The sequence below is a fragment of the Trematomus bernacchii genome, unplaced genomic scaffold (assembly GCF_902827165.1).
Source record: "Trematomus bernacchii unplaced genomic scaffold, fTreBer1.1, whole genome shotgun sequence".
NCBI lineage: Eukaryota > Metazoa > Chordata > Actinopteri > Perciformes > Nototheniidae > Trematomus > Trematomus bernacchii.
This window is the reverse complement of record NW_022987973.1, coordinates 7,030,258-7,057,310: the sequence shown is the minus strand read 5'-3', so window position 1 is coordinate 7,057,310 and position 27,053 is coordinate 7,030,258. Positions and strand designations below refer to the sequence as shown.

Sequence of the window (27,053 nt, the reverse complement as noted above, 5' to 3'; positions counted from 1 at the left end):
AACGATCATTCCAAATGAATTAAAAGCCTGACTGTATTTCAACCATTTTTTAAACATTAGTTTTAAAGTGGCTTGTGACATATTTTTTAACAAGGGTGTTATTCTTTTTTAACAATTGAGGCTAAAAACCAAGACAAAACCCAGTTATAATATGGGATGGGCACATCACATTTGGGAAGTAAAATCGATTGTTAGTAGTTATGTGTCATGAAAATGTTATGACATTATTGAAATCATTCTTTTTAACTATGGCTCAAGTCAAAGCACAGTTCTGCAACAGTATCACAAATGGTATTATCAGATGATTCTTTCAGGGGGGGGGGGGCACAGGGGGGTCCAACCTCTAAACACTGGCCCCTTGCTGCCCCCCCCCCCCCCCCCCCCCCCCCCTAGAACCGCCCATTGTATAGCATTACATCCGTGTCTAATACGGTGATATTGGTATTTAGGCGCTTTAATTTCAACAAAAGCACATTTGCACTAATAGCAAGAGACACGAGGGCAGCATTTGCCATTAAACTCTTTCATTTGAATAATCTGCTACAGGACGTGATTAAAACCCCGGCTGCTCTGACGTAAGCGTTTAGGTGAGTCTCGCGCAGCTTGCACTGATTCCCTTCGTCTTCTTCCTCTCCTCTCGTGCCCCCCCCCCCCCTCCTCCTCCCCCCCCCCCTCCCTTGTGCTGCCTTCGTGGAAAGATAGCTCGCTGTCATCACCATCACCAGCGCCGCCCTATAGAGGGAGAGAGAGAGAGAGAGAGAGAGAGAAAGAGAGAGAGAGCCTCCCTTCCCCACCTAACAACAACCCCAGCCCCGCAGGCTCGAGCACAACGACCCCACCCCCCAACCCCCTCTGAGAGAGGATCCGGAGCGCGCAGAGAGGCACACGGAGAGTCACGGAGAAAAAGAGAGAAAAGGGACCCGGATCTGTTTCAATCCGGGCCTAATGCTGTAGCGGACAGCGCGGGGAGGAGAGCCGAGAGACAACGCGCTGATTGAGAGAGTGGGTGAGGAGAGACCACGGGATCGCTCACTCGCCTGGAAACATGGGATGTACACTGAGCGCCGAGGAGCGCGCCGCTCTGGACCGGAGCAAGGCCATCGAAAGGAACCTGAAGGATGACGGGGCGGTGGCCGCCAAGGACGTGAAACTGCTACTGCTCGGTAAGAGAAGAGCCTCCTCGCGGGGCCTCCGGTGCTGCTGCGGCGGCCCGGCGAGAGGGGGGTTAGTGGCGGGGCTGCATATGGGGCGGGGAGAGGTGCTCTCCGTGGTACTGATTTCTCTGCCGGCTCTCAATGTGCCCTCCGTTTTATTTTACAGGCGGCGGAGAGTCCGGGAAAAGCACCATCGTCAAACAGATGAAGTAAGTGTGTCTTTCTTTGCTCGTTTTAACCCCCCCTCGGAGTAAAAGGCCCGAGATTTGCGCCTCCCATATCAGTGCTAAGGCAGGTTGAGCCGCCATGTTTGGAGAGGCCGTAGAGCCCCGGTGATTCGAGCCTCCTGCAGACGGACAGAGGCCGGTGAGTCCCGGTGCTGTCCACTGCCGGGGTGCTGAAATCTAGTTAACGAGGCTTTCATTTTTTTTACCTCGCTACAGGGAGTGTACGACTACTGGGGATATGTGGGTGTTGTTCCTCTGTGTATGTGCGCGTCCATGTGTGCGTGTGCGTGTGAGTGCATTTGTGTGTATGTGTGTGTGTGAATTACATTGAGGTCACTACAGCTCCATTAGTGAATACCTCTGCTTTTAATCTTAATGGCTTTAAGTGCCCGATATCGCCGGGAGTACTTTGCCTATTAAGCGGATTTACGCAGAAATATGGCTGCTAAAACCGCCTCCCTGTCTAAGCTAAATCACTCTTTGATGTTTTAAATCACCGTTGTTGTTTTTTTCTAAACCTCTTAGTTAAGTTTCGACATGTTTCAGTGCGGGAAATGGCACGGTCATTGTATATATTTTTTTGTCTTGTGGAACATCTCCCCCAGTGTTTTCTTCTGCCTCCGTCCTGCTCGCGCATCACGGCCTGCAGTGCACTGACTGCGCCCTCCCTCCCTCCTTCCCTCCCCGCATGCTCTGCTTCCTCCTCTTCCCTTCACTTCATTACCCTCCCTGTGGTCCCTGCCTGGTTTTCCATAACTCACTCCTGGGCCCTAAACACAAGAGACTTCGCCCAAATATTGTTTACGAGTAAGGGTGTATTTGCACGTTAGCAGGCAGCAGATGGATGTGTTTCTGCACACGGTGTGTCGTACAGTTTAGCTGCGATACACATCATCATCATCATCATGGTGTGTGTGCAGTATAAAAGGGTTAGAGTTTCAGATTGTGTGATGCAGGCCTGGCTGTGTTGGTTTTATGATTGCACTGAGAGTGAAACTAAACCTGATGTAGTTTCACTTCCGTTGCAGTGTGTGTGTTTGTGTGTGATAGAGGCTGCAATACAAATTTAGCAGAAACATCTAAAAAAACATCAATAGGCCAGGAAATGTAATAATTGAGTAAAATAGCATGAAAATGAATTAATGAAGTAGATTTGGGTATGGATTATAAAGGTAATATAATAATTATATTAATAAACAACATTTCATAAAATGCACAATGTGCTTTACAACAAGGGAACATATATTCAGATTTACATATGAATGGCAAATTAGATGGAGAATAAAACACAATTGCCTATAATAGTAGATAATAAAAATAAGATGAAAAGCAGATGAAGTAGAATACATCAAATTAACATAAGATTGGAGATGGATCCACTTAATAATAATGAAAAACGTAAAAACATATCAGTACCCATATTTGCAGCATGCACATGCAGTACATAGACACAGTGAAACACTGCAGCAGATCTGAAAGTGTCCATTAAATAACAATAGGAAACTTCACGAGGGTGATGAAGAGCTGCAGAAATGTCATGGTGTCTATTTTTACACGTTTTCAGTCACTACGATTGATCGGCCAGGTTTTCATCAGTCGAGCATACTGTAGTCATATAGAGCTGAAACGATTAGTCCATTAAATTAAAAATTAATCTGCAACTATTTGATAACCTCCTAATCGTTTAAGTCATTGTTATAAAGCAAGATTCACAGAAATGACTGGTCCTTTTCTCATTGCTCTATTATATATAGTGAGTTTTTGACTGTTGTTTAGACAAAATTAAAGATTTGAAGCTGTCATCTTGGCATCTGGGAAATTGCAAAGAGCACTTTTAAATCCTGACATTAATTATTTAAAGACCAAACAATTAATCGATGAATACAGAAAAAAACTGCAGATTAATCAATAATGAATACAATTGCTAGTTGAAGATGTAACATCATGTACATTTAAACTTCTGCCTGTGTTGATGACAGGAGTTTTGCAAACAATGAATGCAAAGAATATAAAATAAAAATAGGAAACTGACGCGTCTCTCACCTCGACCAAAGCCCCAATTAGTTGATTGATTAATTTGTTTATTGTCACAAAATGAATCTGCAAATATTCTCATAACCGAAAAATCCCTTTCAGCCATATTGTTAAGCAGAAATCTTATTTGTGTTGTCTTACATGATGAATAATGAACGATCATTGTATTTTGGAGTGGTGTTGGGACTAGATGTTGACTTGAGCTGTATCAAATGATGTGATGTAATGTGCATGTTTTGCTATTTTCTGATAGACAGGGCAATTCATCCTTACAGGAATATATAATAAAAATAAATTGTTAGTTTACTGCTCTTTGCTGTGTGAAACTGTTCCTCTCTTTCTCAAGGTTAGTGTTATATTTCATTTAACTGTTCATTTATATGATGATCGAGGTGGCCACTGCTGTAGACATGTATTCATAACGAGCACCGATGGAGGTAAAAAATCATCCTCCCTCATTTATTTTCCTACTTAAGCATCAAAGGAGGTGAAGAGAAGCTGAATTTCAAACGTGTCAGGAAGAAAAGACTGACATATTTTATAGATTCAATGCCCAAGAGGTCGGGGTGAGGAAGATGTAATGTGGAGCAGATTATAAAGTGAAACTTGCTGGATGTAACAGTGAGGTTCTGCATGGTGTGATTGATTAGTGCTCTGACTGATTCCACTCCATTGCACATCATAAATTATGAATGGCTTAAATATCACATTACTGTCCAATTACTGATCACACACACTGAGAACATGATCAATTCCAGCTCATTATACCCCGACACACTAAAGATTGTAGGTAAAGATGATAGGAAGAAAGCATGGGACTTAAAGATACATGTGTTATGTTTTCATGTGAAGAATCACCTCTGACACGCACACAAAGAAAAAGCCAGAACATGATATTTGTGAAAAATCTATTTATGTCTGCGGGAACATATGGACATGTGTGACTTATTCCCTTTAGTGCCCGCTTGTGTCTTTGTGTTAATATCTGTGTGCGCCTGCAGGATTATCCATGAAGATGGCTTTTCTGGGGATGATGTGAAGCAGTATAAGCCTGTGGTCTACAGCAACACCATTCAGAGCTTGGCCGCCATCCTCCGAGCCATGGACTCACTGGGCATCGAGTTTGGAGACAAGGATAGAAAAGTTAGTCTCATATTTACCTACAAATGTAGAATTTCTTACCGACAAACTGAAGAGAAACGGAGATTTTATTTGTAGGTAGGGGTTGAAATGTGTTCTTGCCGAATAGGGCTGCACAGCATATCATTTATTTATCATCATCACAATGTCAACCTGTGCCGTAAACACATCGTTAAAGCTAATGCATCTCTAGGAAACGGCTCTTTAGAATGTAAGTACTTTGCTTTTATTGGTGCATTTTGACCTAAGTGAAATATTCAATTGTTCAATAAAATGAAATACAATCCTTGTATTTGAGTGGTTTACCTAGTCTGCACTACTTTAATATATATGTTTTGAATCAAAAGTAACACTGTATTCAGCATCATTATATATGTTCTGGTGTTTCTCAGCCCTATTGCTAAAGCAGGTCTCATGAAGTTTATTTTCATTTTTTATTTCTATATAAATCTGATGTCCACCTTCATGTCTGTTCTTGGCTATTGAAATATTCTGTTCTGCACATCGTGTGTATTGTATGCTTTATCACAAGTTGGAACATTTCTGACGTATGATTGCTTACAAACAGCCTTTTTCATTTTTTTTTAAGGTACTTTAAACCTTTTGTATTAATAATCCTAAATATTCTTCTTTAAATATATTCCCAATGAGGTTACACAATTGTTGATAAACCTAAAGTCCACAGGTCAAAACCCATGCATTATCAAAATTACATTCTGGGTTTCTGTGGAGATATCACCACAAGGTGGCGCTCACTTAACAGACTCGCTCTTCTCTGCTAGCATTGCGAGTAAACGGTTACAATGAATGAACAAACGAGGAAAAATCGATGACTTGACAAATCGTCAATGACAAAAAAGCGAAAAGCCCGCCTTGCCAATTAGCCTACTGCTTATCGCCATAGGTGTCGCCAAAGAGAACAACGATTGTAATTTAAGATTCAATTGACTATAAACTACTCATCTCCTACTCAATCTTTATCTAGAGGAGTTATTTTATGAATGTTGTTAAAGTTAAAGTGATCCTGTGATTAATAAAATAAAACCCACAGATATAATGTTGTTCCTCTTTCCCCGATCGAATGAAATGTGTTTGTGCAGGCGGATGCTAAGTTGATCTGTGATGTGGTCACTCGTATGGAGGACACAGAGCCGTACTCTGCAGAGCTTCTCACTGCGATGCAGCATGTTTGGGCCGACGCCGGCCTGCAGGAGTGCTTCAGCCGCGCCCGGGAGTACCAACTCAACGACTCTGCTCAATAGTGAGTGAAGCTGAAGGACTACAAGAACCCACATTTGCAAAAATAAATCCACACCACCAGTCGTCTAATCCACATTGTACCTGATCTTTGTCCCTCTCGCTCTCAGCTACCTGGACAGTCTAGACCGGATCGGGGCGCCGGACTATCAGCCCACAGAGCAGGACATCCTGAGAACCCGAGTGAAGACCACTGGCATCGTCGAAACCCACTTCACCTTCAAAAACCTCCATTTCAGGTAGCCTGCATGAAGAACCGCGCCCACTGGGTCTTTGTTGTTCTGCATGATTCGGTTCAGGGATTACAGCTCTGAGGTCTGAATTGACTTCTTGCTCTTGTTTCCAGGCTGTTTGACGTGGGGGGTCAGAGGTCAGAGAGGAAGAAGTGGATCCACTGCTTTGAAGACGTGACCGCCATTATCTTCTGCGTTGCTCTGAGTGGATACGACCAGGTGCTCCATGAAGATGAAACAACTGTAAGTGTGACTCATTCAGCGGATCCCTGTGGAGCACTGTGGGCCTTTAACTGATATTTAAGTGTTCTGGTTTTAGGATTCATAAAATATAGAAATCACTAGGATGTTTTCTGGACGGGGACCTTTGATGCATTGACATCCTAACTTTAGACCTCATTAGCATAACAATTACAAAGCTAAATGTTATTATTTCCAGCTTTCATTTTCATAAAACTATTTTGTACTCGTCTTCAAAACGATGCATTTTTAAACAACTTGCAAATAGAGAAGGCATTTGCATACAGCATCAATAATTCAGGAAAGCTTTTCTTGAACATAGCAGTTCTTTCTGCATCTTCTTACTTTCTACAAACCAAAAGAGAATATTGAAGTCTTCCTTTTAAAGGAACTTAATTGTTTAATGTCTACAAAAGACATATGCCTGAAAATATATCTTAAATGTTTATTGTTACAGATTGAAAACGCCAATACATTCTCTTAATTCACAGATTTCAGTGTTTCGCTCTGCACCCAAGTCGGTTCATAAGTTCACATTTGAATATCTGATTAGTCTCCAGGGGCTTTGGGAACTGTACAACACTTTTAGATGTGTCCTGTCTTTGATGTGAAAGAGAGCCTTGATGTGAATAGAGCAAATGTCCCTGAGAGGGGAAACCCTGTCACAGCAACAGTAGACGGATCCTATTTCAGGACCATTTTTTATAAAACCAAAACATGTTTTTTCTTTTTGTAATATTCAATAAAAAAGGTGCATTTGTAACGATCAAATTGTTTTCCATAGAAATGAACTAGGAAGGACAGGTTTGAGGGTTTTCCTGCAACTTCTACATGAATCTAAAGACTGAAAAAAGCGTATAACTATTGTTCTTATGTCTTATTTGATAATTGTTGAATCCGTGTTGTGCTATTCTTGGACAGGTCTCTCCTGTTGAAAATGTCTTAGATCACAATAGAAAAAACGTGGCTAATTAAAAAAAAGAAAGGTTTGGTATTCATCAGTTACACATTAAGTAAACAGCTGTTGTTTACAACGTGATGTCGTTTTATCTGTGCTTTTATTCTCCTCCTCACAACAACCACATATTGATTGTTCCCACAGAACCGCATGCATGAGTCGCTCATGCTCTTTGACTCCATCTGTAACAACAAGTTCTTCATCGACACCTCCATCATCCTCTTCCTCAACAAGAAGGATCTGTTTGGTGATAAGATCAAGAAGTCACCGCTGACGATCTGTTTTCCAGAATACACAGGTGAGCTTTGGTTTCAAGCAGAGCTACACAAATAAGTATCATTTTCATTTTAAATTAAACGTTTGATCCATAAAATAAAACGTCTATCCCAGTTCCTTAAAGTCCATGGTGATGTCTTTCAATGACTTTAGTCAGTCCAAATCTCAAAGATATTCAGTTTAATTAGATAATTCACAGATACAAGACAGAAATCTTAACATTTGAGCGACTGAAAACAGCAAATTCATCTATTTTACTTAAAAGATGAACTGATTACGACTACTGTTTCACCAATTATTAGTTTAATTCTTGCTGGTCAATTTTCCAGGAGAGATGTACAAGCAAATAGTGTTGAATGTTGTTCCTTCATGCTTTCCCCTCTCTCTGTCTGCAGGTGCTAATACTTACGACGATGCTACTGCATATATTCAGGTTCAGTTTGAGAGTAAGAACCGCTCCCCCAACAAGGAGATCTACTGTCACCTGACCTGTGCCACAGACACAGGAAACATCCAGGTAGTGTTTGATGCCGTCACTGACATCATTATTGCAAACAACCTTAGAGGGTGTGGCTTATACTGAGGCCTGGCCAAGCACAGGGGTTGTCATGGGGAGTATGAGGTGTTAATAATGATAATTTTGATGATACTTAAAACACATAAATATGTAATTCTACACGTCCAAATGGACCCAAAGAGCTGCCGTCCGACACCACACCGGATTATCGCCATGATTTGTTCCCTCCCTCTCATTTTGATTTCAATATACAACCCCAGTTTTGTCTTTTTAAAAAATTGTGTTTTTGAGCTGAATGTTTCATGTTTCGTTGATGACCGTGTCAACAACCAGGGAGGATCAGAAGGGGGCGGCACCAGGGTTGTATTCAGCTAGAGCCTCGATTTTGCAGAACTCAGAGTGTGCAATGTCATTTTTAAACACAGCGTGGACTTATTGTCCCTTTCTTAATGTAATGTTTTGATGTAGAAGTCTGAAGGCATTGATATCTGTCCTGAATTTAGCCTGTTGTGCTGCGTTTGAAGAGCTGCTGTGTGTTTGAAGGTGGAGATGATGTTGATGAAGTTGGGGAGGTGCTGTACTCGTGGCTGAGGGTCATGGTGGGGAAGGAGGCTATTTTAACTTTCAGACGGGACAAAGCTCCCCTCTCCTTACGACCCACACATGACTGAGTCGCCTGCAGGTCTTTTCCACTCTCTGTTTTCTCTTTTTATTCTTAAACATAATGAAAGAGAGGATTCTTCTCTTCAGAGTGGCGGCCCATTTCCATTGGCCTCCTGTAGCGTGAGGAATCCAGCCAATGATATCTTTAAAAAATAAATTTTAAAATCCTCATATCGGTGCCAACCATCTGAGAAGGACAGTTTAGGAAAATGAAATCACACTATCGCAGATTATTATCATCGAATGATTTATTTATTTTAGCCTCATGCCCTACATGCCTCCTCCTACCTACTGAAATCCCGTGCCACATATTTATTTCCTGACATGAGAAACTGGGGTACACGCCACCTGTTCGGAGGGTAGAAAGCAGCCTTCCAATGACATCTTGTTCTCCGTGTGGTGCTTTACCCCTCGATGTGAATCTGTGTAGAAGTAGAAGACTGCACGAGAACAATATCATTTGAGGAAGCCTCTGTCGGGGGGGAGCTCCGAGTTTTCCCCAAAGCTCGTCTCCCCTGATCAGTAAGCAGGGAACAACCACCACCACCACCACCACCCCTCCCCCCACCCTGTCTGTCACATTTCTCTTTACACAGAGAAAAGTACAGCTCTCCATTTTTACCTGTGCACCCAGAAGTTTATCTCCCCACCCCCGTATACTCTTTATCTATCACATATCAGTCCCCATATCCTATCTCCATTTTCACCTTAAAAGCACCGTACTGTATATATATTATGATTATACCAGATTTTTTTTTTACTGTGAATGTTTTTGTGCTGCACCCCCCATCCTATTTGGTAGTTTATTGGTTGCTCTCATGTGGAATGTTTGTGCTGAGCCAATCGAATGTTGTGTTTACATTAAAGCCACACTTTTCCTAACGACTCCTGCTGCTTGTGTTCGAGTCTCATTACACTGACGGAGGAAAAGAGGTGGAGAAGAACTCTGAAAGTAGCATTATTATTTCAGTGTAATGTAAAAGTTATAAGTCACGCCTTCAAAATCTTACTTAAAACTACAGGATAGGATCAAAATATAGTACCGAAAGTAAAAATAATCATTCTTCACGAAAGGCCCATTTCATAATGATACTATATAACTGGATGGTAATGATTATGCTCACATCACTTTTGGTAATAACTTGTTGTAAAATTCATCTTTTACTTAGTTTTTTTATAGTTGTATCTGTTTTTTATGGCAAATTAATTGCACTTTTATGTGTGGTGCTTTGGGGAGGTAGACAAAGGAAAACTGAAAGAAATAGACATTAAATAAAATAATACTCAGGCACATTTATCGCTCTAAATCTTAAGTTTTAGCAATACCATAAAGGAGTCAGTGGTCTTTAGCTGCACGTTGAACTGAACAGACCCTTCATCTGGCCCTCAAAATGAGCAGATTTTAAAACACAGGTTGTGAACATTTGAAAAGATTGACAATCCAAAATATTTTCTTCTGTATTGTCTTTATTATGATGAACTAAGAATATCTATATTAAATGTCAGTTTAAAATCCAGAAACATTATTGTGCACTGATGTCATAAATAAATGTTTTTTAATGCTTATTAATTGTCTGCCTCAGTGTCTTCAGCTTTACTTCTTTAATATACATTTTTGAGTGTTTTGCTTTCCTGGTTTTTCTCAATGTTTTGTAAGCTTTGGGCAGGGAACATTATTTTTAAGCATCACACGATGGTTAAAAAAAATCTATCACTCCTTGTACTCAAGTAAATTGACTTTCCACCACTGAAGAGGGTTGCTGAAAAACTGCACTGTTCACAGAAACATTTAAACACACACTGACCTGATTTAATCTGAGCAAGGAAACAAGGTTAGACCGTGAAATTAGGCTGAACATTATGAGAACAGTCCACTTTTAATGCTTCACTGCCCAGTGAACACAGCTTTGTGTGTTGAGTGTCAGTAATATGTAAAGGCTTGGGAACAGGACTTCCATGGCCACAGGGCAGCGCTGCGTGAAATGTGGCTGATGCCGAGGATCAGTGCCGCTCTCGATTTATTAGGTTAAAAGTGTTCCATCATCACAGCCGAGGAGCTATTCATATATTGAACGAGTGGATCAGCGTTGTGACCTGCTTCTGTCACTTGGCCTGATGTTCATTACTGCTCTGTTCCACTGACGGAGCCTCGTCCCAGAGTGCCTCTATTCTCAGCCGGCTACAGGTCGGGACGGTGGAAGTCCCCGTGTGACACATTTACACCTTTTAATTACACTTTGAGGAGAAGATTCACATGTATTACTCATCTTTCATGTTGAATAATCCACCAACTCTGCCCATGCTAAGGGATACTACTGGTGAACAGGGTAAAACAATTATCATTTTCAAACATTTCCAGAAACAGCAATCTCATATAAAACGTTCAATGAAGCCAGTTACACGTCTTATTATTTTATTTGAAATATTTAAGTGTATTTACAAGGGAAACTTTACATTTCTGTCAACAGCCATACAAAAAGAATTGCAATGTTTTTAAGAATAAAATGAAAATTAACAACCCATTTACATCAGAATATGAATATGATATACAAATCTACAAGCTTAATTAGTCAACATGAAATAACTTAATGTGTATTTTGTACGTAGAAAGAAAACATGTTATGAAATCAAAAAACCCAAAACCGGTGCATGAAAAAACTATATTTTTGCCTTTAGTGTCTCGCCTTAACCACAAAACATACATCTACAATCCGGGCAGTAACTCTGGTTCAGACTGACATGAGCCGGCCTGCAGGAGAAGACGGAGCCTGAAAACCTGCCTGAAATATCCAGTATGATAATCTTTCATTCAGACAAAAATGTATTCCTTGTCTTTTTGCCAACATCACAAGGTTGGTGTTTTAGGATGATCCCTGCTAACCAGCTGGTGAATGAGTTACAGCCGCAGCCTCTTGATGTCTTCACTTCTGAAGTCGATACGCAGCGCGAGAACCTGACGCACCTCCGCCGGGGTCAGCCGCCACGTCAGGGGGCCCGAGTTCGCCCCCCAGTAATCCAGGATCTCAGTTACCTGCAGCACAAATACACACATATGAGTAAACCAGGAAACAGTGTTCACACCTTTACTTAAGGTTCTGAGAAAACAAGAATCTTTAGCTAAATGTATTTTAATGTATTTAATACAGAACTCCTGTGAGTGTTATAGCTGTCATAAATTATTTTACCAAGTTATTATTATTATTATTATTATTAATGCAATAATGTGTGGTTACCAGTTCCCTGTATTCATTTATTAAGGAGCAGTTTTTCTAGCAAAGGATATGGGCCTGATTTAAAGTGACAATGACTAAAGAAAAGAGCCACATAAAACATTTTGAACTCATTATGGCAATGCTTCATATTTCATAAAACCATGATATGTTCTGTATATTAAATCCCCATGTGTAAAGTAACTAGCAAATACATCTGTCAGATAAATGTGGTTGAATAAACCTTTCCACAGTAGTAGCAAGCATTAAGGAGCATACAATGGAAATACTCAAAAACAAGAAACTCTAATATCAATTTTACTTGTGTATATGTACTAGGGTACATTCCACTATGGGGTGTAAATGGACATAAACATTACATGATCCATTATATTGATGTATATATTGACGTGCACTGTGTGTGAGATGATCTAAATTACCCGCTCCAGGTTTAGGATGGTGGCCATTTGTGTGAGGCGAGCGAACTTATCCCTGATGGTCCAGGTGGTGACGGTGGTGAGGTACGCCACCAGAGACCGAAGCTCTTTGTCGAACTGCAGCCCTCCGAGCTACAACAGAAGAACCAGAAACAGTGGATGGACTTTATGTTTGAACAACGTGTACACATTTATTTAGAGCTCCCCTGTAAAACACTCTGCTCTAAATAGGAAGATGTTTTCGTGACAAAAGGAGGCGCCCTCTGCTGCAGGCCTCTCTGCACTCATTAATAAATCATAGCTTGAGGCTTTTCGTCACATGTGGCAGGGATGTGATGCAATATGCTGCAGAGGAGGCTCGCCGCCACCTTGTGGCCGAGCCCGGCTACTCACCCTGCTGAACGAGCATTTGAGGACGGTCTTCTCCATTTCTATAGATATCAAGCTGGTCATCAGGCTGGTCAGAGTGTCGTAGATCACAGCAGACATGGCCGTCTGGAGAGGAGAGAGAGAGGATAAAGAAACAGTTCAACCCAAAAATCAACATATACAAACCTATTCTCTCTCTTTATATTTATAAATCTACATTGTGTTTGTGTAGTTGCAGATGACTTAAGATATCGGTCTTATATAGATGTCTGCCTCGTGCCGAATATATATTTGACCTGCATTCCACTCACCTTGTTGTGCCTAAAAGAAAAACACCTTTGAAAAAGCTATTTCTCTTTTCAGTCATCATGACCCGATTAATACAGATAATACACTCAACTTCCTGCAAGATGTAAACATTAATGCCTTAAATGTTAAGTAAGCTGGCTTCCTTTTGTGCGGTTATACAATAGAAAGAGGATAGTTTCTACATAAAACTGCTCAGATCAAGGACTGTGGATCATCTTCAAAAACGGTATATTATTTCTGGTAAGAGACTCTGCTGTTGAGATTTTAAAATGTATTTTTTTTCTGTGCTTTGAGCACCAAAAGTTGAATGCCATCGAGTTCTGTTATACTCAGAGAGAAGGCAGACATCTCAAAACTCACACTAGATTGATGAATAGCACTGCAGGTAAGAGCTTACATGTGTTATTTTCATGTTGGCCTGAACTGGCCCTTTAAAACATAAGCAGGGAGACGTATATATGTCATGGCTGAAATGCTGCTCAGACGAGGTACCTTGAACTCTGCCATGAGCTGCTCCAGGTTGACGATGAGCTGCTGCACCCAGGGATCATTAGCTTCATAATCATTAAACTCCTCCTGTGAAGACACCAGCTGTTACTGCAACATGCTTTATGCCCTCTGGTTTATTCCTGTTCTCTGCTCTGAGACTGTTACCTCCTCGATGTTGTGAGAGATGGACAGGAAGCTGCTGATCCACGGTTTCACCTGAGACTTTATGGCTGTTGTGTTCAACTCGGTCAGGCCCTCCTGTGAAAGAAAGATCTCATCAGAGTCTGAAGCTTTTACCACAAAGAGGCTTTATAGAACTTCTAGTTTAGTACAAGCGGGCAGTAATAGCTTTGAATTTCAAATATCCTCAGAAAGATGAGTAATCCTTCACTGAGACACTCAGAAACACGACACCAGTTGTTTTTTTAGTAGCTATCTATTAAAGCTAAAACACAAAACATGAAATACATTTGAATCAAGTAATACAATTAATAAACAAATACAAATTTAAAGATTTGGATTATTAGATCTAGAAAAACTTAGAAATGATTAGAGAATACTTTTAGTTTATGATAATAACACTTCAGTACAAGACTTCAAGAGGACATATCATACTCAGGTTCATATTTTTATTTCTCACCTCTGCTGTGACATGTTTCCATGCTTTAATGTTCAAAAAGCTCTATTTCTCTCAAACTGCCTGTGCTGCAGCACCTCTTTTCACCCTCTGTCTGAAACCAGAGCCCAGTCTGCTCTGATTGGTTAGCTGGATGGCTCTGTTGTGATTTGTCAACTCCTATAGATGTCCCGCCCCTTAGCCTATCAAGTCAACTTTGTTGGAGCTCTAGCCAGTAGAAGCGCTTACACAGTGATGTCATTATGTTGTATGTATAATGGAGGGGTTTCAAGCAGGGGGTGGGGGAGAAACTTTAGTCTGCCATTGCAGACCATTTTCATGCACAAAAACCTATATAAAACACATCAGGAAAGGGAACACCCAAAAAGCAAAATAGGGCCTCTTTAAGATCAATGTCTGCTGACATAGTTTTCCTCGCTGTGGACACTAGCCTGTCAAACTCATCATTTAAAAACACACTGATGTAAGTGTTCCCTTCAATGTATATAAATAAATACACAACTAGTAGCTGACAGACATAATCCAGAAGAAATGTGGACATTGGTATTCTCACAGCTCCTCCTGGGTAATTTCAGGTTTGCAGGGCATGTGTGAAAGGGGATTTCGTTTTTTGCATAGTACAACTTGTGTATGTCTTTTAAAAGTTAACATGTTGTCCTACTGTGTGTGTGTATGTGTATGTGTATGTGTATGTGTATGTGTATGTGTGTGTGTGTGTGTGTGTGTGTGTGTGTCCAACCTGTAAGAGATCCTTGAATTTGGCGGATGTGTTGACGAGGTCGGACAAACAGCTTTCAATCTTAGCCTGGTCCCCGGAGCCGGGAACCTGATTGAACAACTTGGAGCAGTCGTTCTGCGAGGCAAAGCGAAAACAAGTACATCTCAGAGGAATGAGTCAACTATAGAGGACAGGATGGAGAATCAGACATGCATGGTGTTTGTGGGAAACTTACCTCAAGGTTTCTCTTTAAAGTGGTGATGTTGTCACTACAGACCTCTACGTTATTCAGAGTCACCTGACGGAGAAAAAGACAAAAAGAGACAGAAAAGGATCAAGGCTAGTCCGTCATCCTTTCTCTTCAAAATCAACTGGTAGCTATGAAGTGTTTCTTGATTCCATTTCATCTTTTGACAAACAGTTTAAAAGGTTTTTGAAGTAGTGCTTCCTTCGGCTAAGAGCCATTTTAAATATTAAAACACTACTCACCACACTTAAATTAGGAGCTTATTCATGCATGTATTCCTCAGCTAAATTACTGCAGAGACAATTTAAGGGGCTGTCGCTCTGACCAGAACAAAGGGCAACCTCATCCAAACTCTACTCACACATTTAAAATAGTGCCTATTTACCATTGATTCAAATGTTCACTTTTGGTTAGTTATTAACATCATTCTGACTGAAAATAATTATGCTGCTGAGAAAAAAGGCATACTTGCCATTAAATTAATTATGTAGGAAATGGTTGCTTGACATCATAATTCTCCACCTACCCCCAGCTTAACTCCCCCTTAGCTCTTTCTCTTTTTTTGATGTCTCATCAAATTTGAACATACCAAGGTATCAACTCATAGTGAATAAAAAAGCAACTATCATTTACATCTGTGTGTTGACTAAAGAACACATCTCCAATAACACAGCCAGCAGCTCATGTCACAAGCTAAAGAAGCTAACATGTGTTTGGCCTGAGAAGACATGCTAACCAGGGGGTAACGAAGTACTACTTTATTAAAGTAGAAGTAGAAATACCACAGTGTAGTACTGTACAAAAGTATAAGCACCAAAATAGTTTGATAGTGCCAAGAATGAAAAAAGGTACTCATCATGCACAACAGCCCCTTTCAGGATAATATATATGTCATTGTATTAATTACTGATTCATTCATGTTTTAATCTCTTTGATGTAGCAGCTGCTAAAGAAGGAGCTTTTTTGTTACCATTACTGCAGGATAGCCTGTGAGTTACACCAATAAGGTTTTATCTTTACCTATAATTATACATGATTGGTTTTTAATTGTTAAAAGCTGTTTAATAAATGTATTCAAAAAATGACCTGCTTCAGAATTGTTGAGGTGCAGAAGTATAAAGAAGTTAGAAATGATAATACTTGAGTAAAGCACATCTAAACCTCAAGTAAAGTAAATATACTAAGTTACTATCCACCACTGATGGTCATGTTGTGTTTCACAAGAGGGGGGGACGAGCTGTTGCTCCAGCAAATGTAACCCAGCCTTGTGCACAACCTAGCGTATATGTTTGTGTTTTCTGTTCAGGGTATATGCAGGAATCCTGAAGTCAAATGCAATACCCTTTAAGACCCTTTCCATACATTTTAAGACCTCATCGCCACTTCAAGTTCTAACCGGTTACATTGGCGACACACTTTACCTCACATTAACTATATACAGTATTGATCCTTGATTGGTCCTTCCTCCTTATCTTCCAACCATTTGGACGCAGACTTGCATTTCCCCATAACGATGTTGTTTAACAACCGGCGTAAACGGACCTTTGCGCGCTATCAAGCAGTGAGCGTGCGATGTCCTGTTCAGATGACGTCAAATCCAACGGGATGCCATAAATAAACTACACAGAATCACACTACACACCTACGCAATGATTACATTCAGGCAGACTTTAAAATACAACCTCTTTGGACAATTGATATACTTATTGAAAACAAGCTACAACATTTAATACCTTGGAAAATGCCGTTTAATACTTTTTAATAGCCTTAATTTTCGCTAAATTGATTCATCAACTTTTAATACTTTTTAAGACCCCGCGGACACCCTGCTGTTGGTCTCACCAGAAATGCAGCCTTGGCGTTTTCAGCGCTCTCGATGCCCATGGTGTTGAACTTCCCCTGCTGTAAGCTGCTCTGCATCAGGCTGACCGCACTGCTGACGCCTCGCTGGATGTCCTGAAGCGTCGTGGCCGGGAAGCCCTGCCGCAGCTTGTTATACAAAACCTCCCTGAAACACGGGCAGGAGGATCACAGACATGTACGAGGCTTGTAAAATAACAACAGAGAGAGAGTGTTAGATAAGTCATCAGTAATTGAGAGGGAGAGCACCTGAAGTCCGACTCCAGCACGGAGTTGGCGTGGTTGATCATGGCGCAGAGGCAGTCGATGCTGGAGCTGGATAAAGCTCGACTGATGCACTTCTTCACGATGTAGAAACAGTCGTCCACCATGCTGGATGTCAGCTGGCCCTTTTCATACGAATCCATAGTCACAGCCTGAGGAGGAAAATTCATTTTATTTCAAGTTCATTTAAGTCGCTCTGATCAGAAAGATATTGCATTTACTGAATGAAAAACCCTTGCATTCATTTTTTTTAAATGTCGAACACTTAATTAACTATCATACCATAGATAACAATTTCATAACATGTTATCTTATTCAAATATGTTCCTAAAAAAAGGTCATCAAGGTTGAGATTGCTATTTATTAAACCATTTGGATCTGATCAATCTCACATCTACGAGGAAAATATGTTACATATAATTCGCTACCAAAATAAGTTTGCGTTTATCTAAAATAATCAGAAGCATGCAGCAGCAACGTTATCCATTTTTATGTCACACATCATTCTTCCTTGTCAATTTCTGGTGCCTAGCCTACATTACCCAAAATGCAAAGATTCAGGTGTGCTATGGGTACAACAAACATCAATCCTATATTATTAATGCAAAGTGAAAACACAGATACCGGCTAATATTGTATCATTGTTAAAGAATCAATATAGTTGTCAGAGACTGTATGAGACGTGGTCATTTACCTTGTTGACAGTCTCCCTCATGTAGTACTCTTCCATTGGGATATAGTAGCCAATCAGCTCCTGCATGGTCCGGCTCAGCATGCAGTGTTTCAGCAGCTTCTCCACGTTCTGCTGATGCTCTGGGAGTTCAAAATGTACACAAAATTATATTTTAGAGTTCAGATGAATGGCTTTTAAGCTCCACGTTTAAAAAAAGAAACATCTGTGCATGCATTACAACGTGTACCCTGTGTGACGCTCTGAACATCCCCAACTTCGAAGTCGGCCAGCAAGCGGCGGCGTAAAAAGCGCAGGTAGAGCTCCGCCCTGGCGTTCATCAGAGTTACTTCAGCCAGCACAGGGTCCAGCTCCCTGTCCATGTGAGAGAGACGTATAAATACAATGTGTTAGGGAGGCAACTTTGAAGTCATAGCTCTGCAAGCACCAAGTACTTCACACTGGAAATAAATTGAACTACAGCAAAGCTACCATAGAGAAAAATCTAGTTTGGTTAACCAACGCTATTTATAAGAAGCTTTATACTTAAATACAATTATCAATTACGTTATTTCAAAAAGAGCTGCTTGCTGACAGGTATAAATGCATAAAATACTTCAGTTCACAGTTTTATAAAGTTTGATCGATATGAGCAGTGGTTCTTATTAGTGTGTTTTGTTATATCTGACTTGAGAGGATGTTGCTGAACCTACCTGGGTTCGAGCGTCTCTCCCGGCACGCTCTTCATCATGCTGTTCTGGACGACCTGAAACTAAAGGAGGGAAACAAGCTCACAGTGGGTACGGCTCTGCAGGAAAACACTCCCATCACGCCGTTCAGAGGACACGCTCACCTTGTTGTGGTATCCTCTCTGCTGGATGAACTTGTCGACTATTTTCTGAGCTTGTCGGTCACATTCCTGCTGCAGGTGAGTGATGAGTGTGTACAGATGGCCTGGACCGTAATACGTCTCCACTATGGGCTGATGAGTCTCAACCACACGGGCAATACCTGCAAACACACATTCAAACATGAGAGGAGTCCAGGAAACACACACACACACACTCACACAGAGCATCAGGCGTGTTTCCTCACCCTCCAGCAGCAGCGTCAGAGTGTCTGCAAACACCAGCGATGCTCTCTTCTCCCCCAGTTCTCCTCCTGTGGCCAAGAGCAGGTTCTCTTCAGCTTTAGAGGCAAGCTGTGACAATATGTGTGTGAAACAAAGAGACATAACTTAGCTGTGAATGAACAAAAACACAAACATGGCTTTGCAGGGTATGTCTTCTAAACTGGAAAAAGCCATTCATTTACTCTACATTTCCTTTAGCTGATCTTGCCCAAGAACACTTGTTTGTGTTGATGTTTTGAATCATGTACAATTATTTATACATTTTTTATCATTTTAAATCTTTTATTATTAAAAAGACAATATTTGCTTTGAAATTATCCGTAAAACTGAAAAATCAATGAAAAAAACAACAGGATCTATATTCACAATCACATACGAACAACTAATTAATTAATGACTGTTCCTAACAATCATATAACATCAGATTTACTTACAGTGCTTACTCTTTTTGTTTCGGCAGCAGGACATTATCCACATATACCTACAGGGTTGGGACCTTATACTGATTTAAGTATTTAGCTGATACTCTTTAACATAATATAATAGAGGTTAAATCAGGATCAGGAATGTATTAGTTGTATACAAGCAAACAATTAGGAGTACATAGGATTTACCAAAGTACTTAATAGGAAGTAACAACTGACCTGACTGCAGAGATATTGGCCAAAGCGGGCGAGGCCCTGCTGGTGGAGGCCCAACAGAGGGAAGATCTTGAAGAACCTTTCCACCTGTGCGAGGTCGACAGCTGCGACAGCTTCATCCAGCTTCTCAGCAACGATGACCTTCAGCTTCTGCTCGGCCTCCTGCAGCATTACGAGACTGGCATCCACAGCACTGCCTGCAGAGACAAGATCACAGTGTTGGAGAAATGTTTTTATGAATAACTACAATACTATAGATCTGAACAATTCTATGTAAAAAATGATGAGACATAAAAAGGTTACGTTACTTCTCCACTACAGTGTATACTATAAAAGAGAAATTGTCTTGAGGCTTCTTACTTTCGTCTCCCTGCCGACTCAGCTCTATAACTGACTGGTCCAGAGAGAGGTATCTGTGGATGTGGGCAGCAGCCTGCTCAAAATCTTCATTACGGAGCGCTGTCTGCACGCCGTCTGTGCAGAACTTCAGATCCAGGATATCATCGGCACGCTGGATGACGTTATACAGCCGTGTCTACACAAATAAAAGAAGATACAATAATAAATCAGTTTGTGATCTGACTATCAGCAGCAGTTAAACATTTTGTGAGGGTATTTTTGATATTGTGTCTACATCCATGTTATCAACAATAGTATGGACCCATAAAACTATTTTATGGGTTTATGTGGATTGACCACATTATATTTCTATCAGTGTGGAAATGATACTGTATTTTAGGATGTGAAAAGTGTGGGTCTTTACCTTTGCCAGGTCTAGCTGTCTGACTTTGCTGCTGACGTTTTCAGCCAGGCTGCAGGTGAATGTGATCATGCCTGACAGCTGACTGGCGTCTCCTTCAATCAGCTGTAGGTTGGGCCTGTGGAGAACAGAGACAACATTTAGCACAACATGAAAGATTCTTGCTTAAAGAACATAGACTCTGGTGGTTGTAACCATAGGTTGTAACTCAATGTTAATCATCAGTTAATCTTTATAAACGTTACCCCATCCTCTGCAGGGCCAGCATCTTTGTGTGAATACTCCCCTCCTGCCCTACCAGTCTGTCCAGCTCAGACTCCACTTCTTTCTGTATCAGAGGAGGAAACACAACATGTAATTCAAGATTCAAGATTCAAGGGGTTTTATTATCATGTGCACAGTGGCTACAGTGTAGTTATGGCAATGAAAATCTTAGGTCCCGAGCTCCTCCATCAGTGCAACATATTACATAAAGGACATAAGACAACAAAATAACATAATGAGCAGTGTGCTGGACTGCATTTGTTTAGAAACAATTGCCAATGCCTACATGTTATGTATTATTATATATTATTACAATACCCAGTATTTTAATTTTACTGTAGCCCTATGGTATTTCATTATACATGTATCATTTTCTTATTCCTGCAAATTGCACCTTTATTTCTGCTGCCTTTTTTTCTTTTTATGTTAAGTAGTAGCCTGGTATGTCATGGCCAAAACTATGATGTTGATATTATATGAAAAGCCTTTGTGCATTTTAATTTGATATAGTGTAATGTTGGGATCCTTGTAAATAATATAACAAAGACAGATTTAAAGGCATTTTCCCACTGTTAACTCAGACCAGTCAGCTTAGAAAAATATTAAACTGTAGTCCTAGCTGCTCAAGTCATTAGCTTAATTGTTTAATGTTTATTGTTTATTTATCCATAATTTAACAACGTGGAGGTTTTGTTTTGAGCCAGCAGCTCCCACCGGAAGTTTACGTGGAGGAAGCCAGTGACAGTACACTAACAGCCTTTTAAAAGTGATTTATATACGAACCTCCTCCGTGCAGAGCTGCCGGTAAACTCTCTCCAGGTCCTCCAGTTCCGTCAGCGCTGAGATGGTCTCCATACTGACCGAGGACAGAGAGCCAGAGTCGGATCTTCTCGCTGCCAAGACTCCGCTGTCAGCCATCTTCCGCCACAAATACAGGACAGGACCTAACGTCACTGTGTTAAGGTACTCCCTGGAACTAGCCTGTCAGGCAGAGAGTCTTCGCTGTGTAATGTCGGATACCGAGGAGTAACGCTGAATGCTCCATTTTGAAATTTGATTAAGCATGACTGTAAAATGTTGCGTTACCTTCTCTAATTTGAGCACTCGTTTTTACCATGCGTTAACGGTGGAGCGTGTGGAGGCAGAACAGAAGCACTACCTGAGAAGTCAAATTCTGGGTTGAAATATTATCCTACTACGCATGCGCTGTACGTTAGTGTTCTTAAAGATTATCCCTGTCATTCAAAGGCAGTATATAGAAGTGGGTATATTTTAAAGTGTGAATTCATCCAATACACTGGAGGTGAATAGAGTTTCATTTTGTACTGGCCGCATAACAAATAATTATGTATCTGCAACTTGTATTACCAGGAACAATTCCAAAGTCACTCAGGAGAGAAAGATAACAAGCATTACAATTTTGAAGGCACTTTCAACTTCCAACTTCAAAAGAAAATCTGTTACAAAATACTCTAAATTATTAGATCCATAATCGTGGTCATTCAAATTAAATCTAATTATATCTAAAATATTTTCTTGCAAATCAAAATATACCTGGAATGTAAGAACTAAGATGATGCTTCAGTAAAAGTATACAAATAGTTAAACCAAAATTAAATGTGTCTCTTTAACTATCTATTTCTTCAATGTTCAAGTTTTTACAACAGACTTGATAAAAACAATACATTTTGGTAGCAAGTCTGATCATTTCCTGCAGATATAAAGCCATGTTGGGTAAACTCCTCTTGCTTGGAACAGTCTTCAAAAAGTTTTGAAACTGAGCAAATTGGTTCCACTGCATGTTTTTAAAGCTCGGATAGGTGCAATGCTATTTGATACTGTTGGTACTTGTCAATGCCGATAGGTATGTAAATGTAGCCCTGTAAATATAATGTATGATGTTCTTTATTGTTTTCTGTTGTTTTCAGTTTCATGTTGTAAGTAACCTACTTGGTGCAGGTTGTTTTATGTTTCATGTTGTAACCTACTTGCTGCAGGTCTCCCTTGAAAAAGAGATCGATGATCTCAATGGGACCACCTGGTTAAATAAAGATTTGAAACGAAGACATGTAGAGTGAGCGGCAAATGTATAACCAATCTCTGCCTGCATTTTACATTTGAAAATGGCTTGTTGCAGTCATTAGTGAAAGCAGGCTGAGTTCAGAGGAAGGGGTTTGTCCTGGACATTTTGAATCATTTGATGCCAGAATAATATCAGGAGATCACATAATTAAATGAGTCTGCCCCAGATGGGTAGCAGAGGGATGAAGAAGCAGTGCAACACAGGTGTTACAGAAACAAAAACAACCGACCAGTGGTTGGGTTCTTTTTAATGGTATTTGAATCAAATACAAATTCAGTCATACAGTCCCAGTTCACCTCCTGCCCTGCCGTGGTGCCCTTGAGCAAGGCACCGGACATTAAAGAGGGTTTCATCCCTCCCTATTCTATTCTATTCTATTCTATATGGTGGCAGGACCAGGTTTGTTTGACAACAATACAAGTTCTTCCCTTTGCCTCTGCAGCTCTTGCTTTTCACTCTTCAGCTCTTCTCTCTGTTTACTCAAGTATTTGCCTTCCTCCAGCTGTGCTTTCCTTAGTGACTCGATCTCCTCTCTTTCTGCAGCCGCTTCCCTGGCATTCCCCACCCGCAGCATCTCAAGCAGCTCCCTCTGATCCTCCAGAGCTCGAGCCTCCTGTCTCTGCGCTCGCCTCAGAGCTTCTATCAGCTCCTGCTCTCTCTTGAACATGTGCTTTTCTCCCTCTGATGCTCTTGAATCTTCCAATGCACCTGTAAGAGGGAAAGAGAAGGCTGTGTTCAATATATTTTCCATCTTGGCTACAATAGAACCAAACATGTTTAATGTTAATAAACTGTTTAAGTGTAGCAGATGTATCTACCTCACTTTGATGCTGAGATACTTCAATTACTGAGAAAATGACAACACTTGTACTTATGTTGGTTAAATACACAAGTAATCAAATCATGTTCTAACTGGACATTTTACCTTCATATTTACTTATTTTACAGTTGGATTATAAAGGAAAGGTACAGAGAGATATGCATAACATTCTTTCAAATGTTGATTAGATAAAACCAGGGTTGCATTTAACCTCAAAACATATTACTCAATACTTATCATTACTTAGTCTACTGATAAATGAAGAGGTGGGTTTTGTTGTTTATTTGTAAAAACTACAAAAGTATATACTTCTTTAAAAAACCAACATTACCAGAACAGTGTGTCGCTGGCAATGTCGATGTGGCCCCAGTAACATTTGAGCCCCGTGATGAGTTTGGTCGAGATTTCCGCTTGTCGTCTTCTAGCAGCTGAGTAAACACCGCTGGGTGTCTCTTCGACAGGTGCCGATGCAGGTTGCTGGTGCTGCGGCCGTCAGAGCACTGAATCTTCTTCATGCAGATGTGGCAACGCGCAGCATTTAAACTGTCCAGATGCTCGAAGTGCCTCCAAATTAAGCTGCGTTTATTCCGTCTAACTTGTACAGGGTGGTCATCACTCACTATGTGTCCAACTCCATCTTCGTCCAAGTAGATTTCACAAGGAGAATTACCGCCAGCTTCATCTAATTTGCCAGATTCATCGGTTGCCAGATCCAGGTCAGAGTCCACTAAAAAAGGGAAAATACAATTATATAAGAGAACTGCAACTAATGTTTCATTGCTGGTTACTATACAATATGATTTTATTTAAATAACTGGAAGAGGGGCTGTCTGTTGCAAGACCCGAAAAACCCAGTGACTCCAGGAAACAACACTGATGATGTGTTGGTGCATCAGAAGGTGTGTGTATTAACTGAACTACACACTCAAACAGCAATGAGTTATAAAACATTACCAAATAACTTTCTCCGCTTCTCTGTCGCACCAGCGGTCTTTGGTTGTGTTGATGTGCCCTCAGCAGGTGAGCTCTGCTGCCTGTCTGCTAGGAGCTGAGAATACACTTCCGGATGTCTCTTTGAGATATGCCGATGCAGATTGCCGGTGCTGCCGCCTTCAAAGCTCTGCAACTTTCTGCAAATGCAGCAGCGAGCAGATGAAGAACTGTCCGTCTCATCATAGTACCTCCAAATTAAGCTGCGTTTAATCCGTTTTACGCCAATTTTTACAGGGATGATATCACCCACTATGCTTGCATCTTGGTCCAGGTAGATGTCACAAGGAGAATTTACGCCAGCTTCATCTAATTTTTCAGATTCATCAGCTGCCAGATCCAGGTCCACTAAAAAAAGGGAAAATACAATTATATAAGAGAACTGCAACTAATGTTTCATTGCTGATTACTATTTAATATGATTTTATTTAAATAACTGTTCCAAGAGAAAAAACGTGACGCCTTCAGACCATATCATGTTTTGTAAAAACAACATATTGACATATTTCACTTATTTGGCAAAAAAAGTTAGAATGAACTAACTTTTTCAACCTGCATGCCCTTTGTGTTCTGTTAGACGCTTTTATCCAAAGCGACTTACATACACTCCATACTGTGGACAATCCCCACAGGAGCGACTTGGGGTGAAGTGTGTTGCCCAAGGATACAACGACATGCTGACTGCAGTGGGGATTGAACTTGTGCTCCCCTGATCCTAAATTCAACGCACTAGCCCACTGAGCCACAGCGCCCACTTGAACGCAGGCTGAGGTCTGATCAACCTCGGCCTGGTTGCCTGGAAGAGGGGCTGTCCTGAACACCCAGTGACTCCAGGAAACAACACTGATGATGTGTTCAAGTTTGAGCATCAGAAGGTGTGTGTATTAACTGAACTACACACACAAACAGCAATGAGTTATAAAACACTACCAAATAACTTTCCCTGCTTCTCTGTCTCACCTGCGGTCTTTGGTTGTGTTGATGTGTCCTCAGAAGCAGGTGAGCTCTGTAAGTGCTGTCTGTCTGCTCGGAGCTGAGAAGACACTTCCGGATGTCTCGTTGAGATATGCCGATGCAGGTTGCTGGTGCTGCCGCCTTCAAAGCTCTGCCACTTGCTGCAAATGCGGCAGCGAACAGTTGAAGAACTGCCTGTCTCATCGTAGTGCCTCCAAATTAAGCTGCGTCTATTCCGTTTCTGTGTACGTTCGACAGGGAGGTCATCACTCGCCTCTTCAGGAGTTTGTTGTTTCACCAGAGCTCCATCTGCAATTTCCAGGATGCTTTTAATAACTGCTCCATTCACAGTGGGGAAGCTGTATTGTTGTGCATCCCCCAAAGCCAGCTCCACTAAATAACAGGAAAACAGAAAGTTATTAATGCTGCAACTGAACATTTGCATTAATTGCAAACTAATTATTTCAGCACTAGAATGATCATGAACATGCTTTTTATTTAAGGTGTATGACTGGAAAAGAAGACACGTTTTAATTTACTTTTTAACCGTTTTATGATGCACATGATAGTGAATTGAGTGTAGAGTCAAATCAAAGTTGCTTTTCCACATTTCGACATGTCTCAGGAGGAAAAGCATTGGTGTAAATAAAAACATAATGATGCCTCTTTGGTTGTTTACCTAATGTGAATTGCTGTTGTGTGCTCCCAGCAGTGTGTGCAATCGTTAACAAGGACATTATTTAGTTGTTTAATCTGAGTTAAAGGCAAGCATACCGAAAGTGACTTGTTTCGATTCCATCTTCTCGAAGGTCGACGGTTTGATAAAAATCCCAAAACAGCGCTTAATTTACGGACTGTGACTACCGCTGTCCCCGGTGCTTCTTAACCCGGCATCGGACTGAGAAATAGTGTACAAATATTCGTCTTTTTTAACTAAAATGTCGACTATTAGCTTTTGTGTTTATATCAGGGTTGCTAGTTGCTACACATTGTCCCACAATGCATTGCTGCCATCGTCCTAAAGTCATATCCGGGGCGGGGATAGTCGGCTAGTTTTTGTTACAAACACAACTATAGGAGTTACCGATCTGTGAATGTCTATTAAACTCAAGCCCACATAATTCTCCCATTTCAATAATACATTAATGTAATGGAATTTGAATACAATCTCTGTTTCCAAAATGTAATTTTAAAGTGCATTCTCTGTGACCACGGTGGGGATATTTCACTTACCTACCTCTGATATGTTGGATGTAGCCTAGTTTTTACATATTTAACGTTTCTACAATCTGTATTTATGGTTGAACCTGTCCTGAACAACTAAATGTCAACTCTCATATATCAAGCATCCTTTGGTTCCTACGTAGCTTTACTATACATCAAGATGTTGAATTGATAGTGTTCAATCGTCGTTTAAAAATGTGTTTTTAGAGCTGAACCTGCACTTTGAGAACAGGCACAGCTTAGTTATTTGCATCAAATGTTCAAAGTTGTTTCCAGA

At 40.7% G+C, this 27,053-nt stretch overlaps 3 protein-coding genes across 6 annotated transcripts; 1 reads left to right on the top strand and 2 right to left on the bottom strand.

Moving 5' to 3' along the window:
* Window positions 1-773: 773 nt before the first annotated feature.
* gnao1b (guanine nucleotide binding protein (G protein), alpha activating activity polypeptide O, b) lies at window positions 774-9,585 on the top strand. Its single transcript, XM_034116039.1, has 8 exons — window positions 774-1,163; window positions 1,321-1,363; window positions 4,417-4,558; window positions 5,656-5,816; window positions 5,923-6,051; window positions 6,159-6,288; window positions 7,388-7,541; window positions 7,915-9,585. Exons 1-8 carry the CDS (start codon window positions 1,046-1,048, stop codon window positions 8,100-8,102), a joined length of 1,065 nt encoding a protein of 354 aa, XP_033971930.1. The 5' UTR covers window positions 774-1,045; the 3' UTR covers window positions 8,103-9,585.
* A 1,510-nt stretch (window positions 9,586-11,095) lies between these two features.
* cog4 (component of oligomeric golgi complex 4) lies at window positions 11,096-21,682 on the bottom strand. The gene is made up of 19 exons (XM_034116033.1): window positions 21,489-21,682; window positions 20,687-20,769; window positions 20,445-20,559; window positions 20,042-20,216; window positions 19,685-19,878; window positions 19,004-19,109; window positions 18,762-18,919; window positions 18,622-18,680; window positions 18,159-18,283; window positions 17,933-18,051; window positions 17,224-17,390; window positions 16,957-17,122; window positions 15,103-15,165; window positions 14,889-15,002; window positions 13,678-13,770; window positions 13,516-13,599; window positions 12,739-12,840; window positions 12,349-12,477; window positions 11,096-11,730 (listed from the first exon to the last, which is right to left on the bottom strand). The coding sequence occupies exons 1-19, from the start codon at window positions 21,621-21,623 to the stop codon at window positions 11,596-11,598; spliced, it is 2,322 nt and encodes a 773-aa protein (XP_033971924.1). The 5' UTR covers window positions 21,624-21,682; the 3' UTR covers window positions 11,096-11,595.
* Window positions 21,683-23,018: 1,336 nt separating this feature from the next.
* Window positions 23,019-26,556, bottom strand: LOC117471193. Of its 4 annotated transcripts, none has more exons than XM_034116035.1 (5): window positions 26,327-26,556; window positions 25,559-25,945; window positions 24,563-24,946; window positions 23,940-24,335; window positions 23,019-23,496 (listed from the first exon to the last, which is right to left on the bottom strand). In XM_034116035.1, exons 1-5 carry the CDS (start codon window positions 26,349-26,351, stop codon window positions 23,168-23,170), a joined length of 1,521 nt encoding a protein of 506 aa, XP_033971926.1. In that variant the 5' UTR covers window positions 26,352-26,556; the 3' UTR covers window positions 23,019-23,167. The 4 variants fall into 4 exon arrangements, with proteins under 4 accessions (XP_033971926.1, XP_033971929.1, XP_033971925.1 ...); XM_034116038.1 differs by having other exon boundaries at window positions 25,559-25,861; window positions 26,327-26,555; XM_034116034.1 differs by lacking the exon at window positions 26,327-26,556 and adding an exon at window positions 26,232-26,320.
* Window positions 26,557-27,053: the final 497 nt, after the last annotated feature.

Excerpts from the sequence above, each read along its gene's own strand:
- gnao1b (XM_034116039.1), top strand. The coding sequence starts at position 1,046 with ATGGGATGTACACTGAGCGCCGAGGAGCGCGCCGCTCTGGACCGGAGC. Across the intron at positions 1,364-4,416 it reads ACCATCGTCAAACAGATGAA|GATTATCCATGAAGATGGCT; the intron begins GTAAGTGTGTCT and ends GTGCGCCTGCAG. Across the intron at positions 4,559-5,655 it reads TTGGAGACAAGGATAGAAAA|GCGGATGCTAAGTTGATCTG; the intron begins GTTAGTCTCATA and ends GTGTTTGTGCAG.
- cog4 (XM_034116033.1), bottom strand. The coding sequence starts at position 21,623 with ATGGCTGACAGCGGAGTCTTGGCAGCGAGAAGATCCGACTCTGGCTCT. Across the intron at positions 19,879-20,041 it reads GAGTCGGCAGGGAGACGAAA|GCAGTGCTGTGGATGCCAGT; the intron begins GTAAGAAGCCTC and ends TTGTCTCTGCAG. Across the intron at positions 17,123-17,223 it reads GTGCTGGAGTCGGACTTCAG|GGAGGTTTTGTATAACAAGC; the intron begins GTGCTCTCCCTC and ends CCCGTGTTTCAG.
- LOC117471193 (XM_034116034.1), bottom strand. The coding sequence starts at position 26,289 with ATGTCCTTGTTAACGATTGCACACACTGCTGGGAGCACACAACAGCAA. Across the intron at positions 25,946-26,231 it reads ACAACAGCAATTCACATTAG|TGGAGCTGGCTTTGGGGGAT; the intron begins GTAAACAACCAA and ends CCTGTTATTTAG. Across the intron at positions 24,336-24,562 it reads GAAGCGGAGAAAGTTATTTG|TGGACTCTGACCTGGATCTG; the intron begins GTAATGTTTTAT and ends TCCCTTTTTTAG.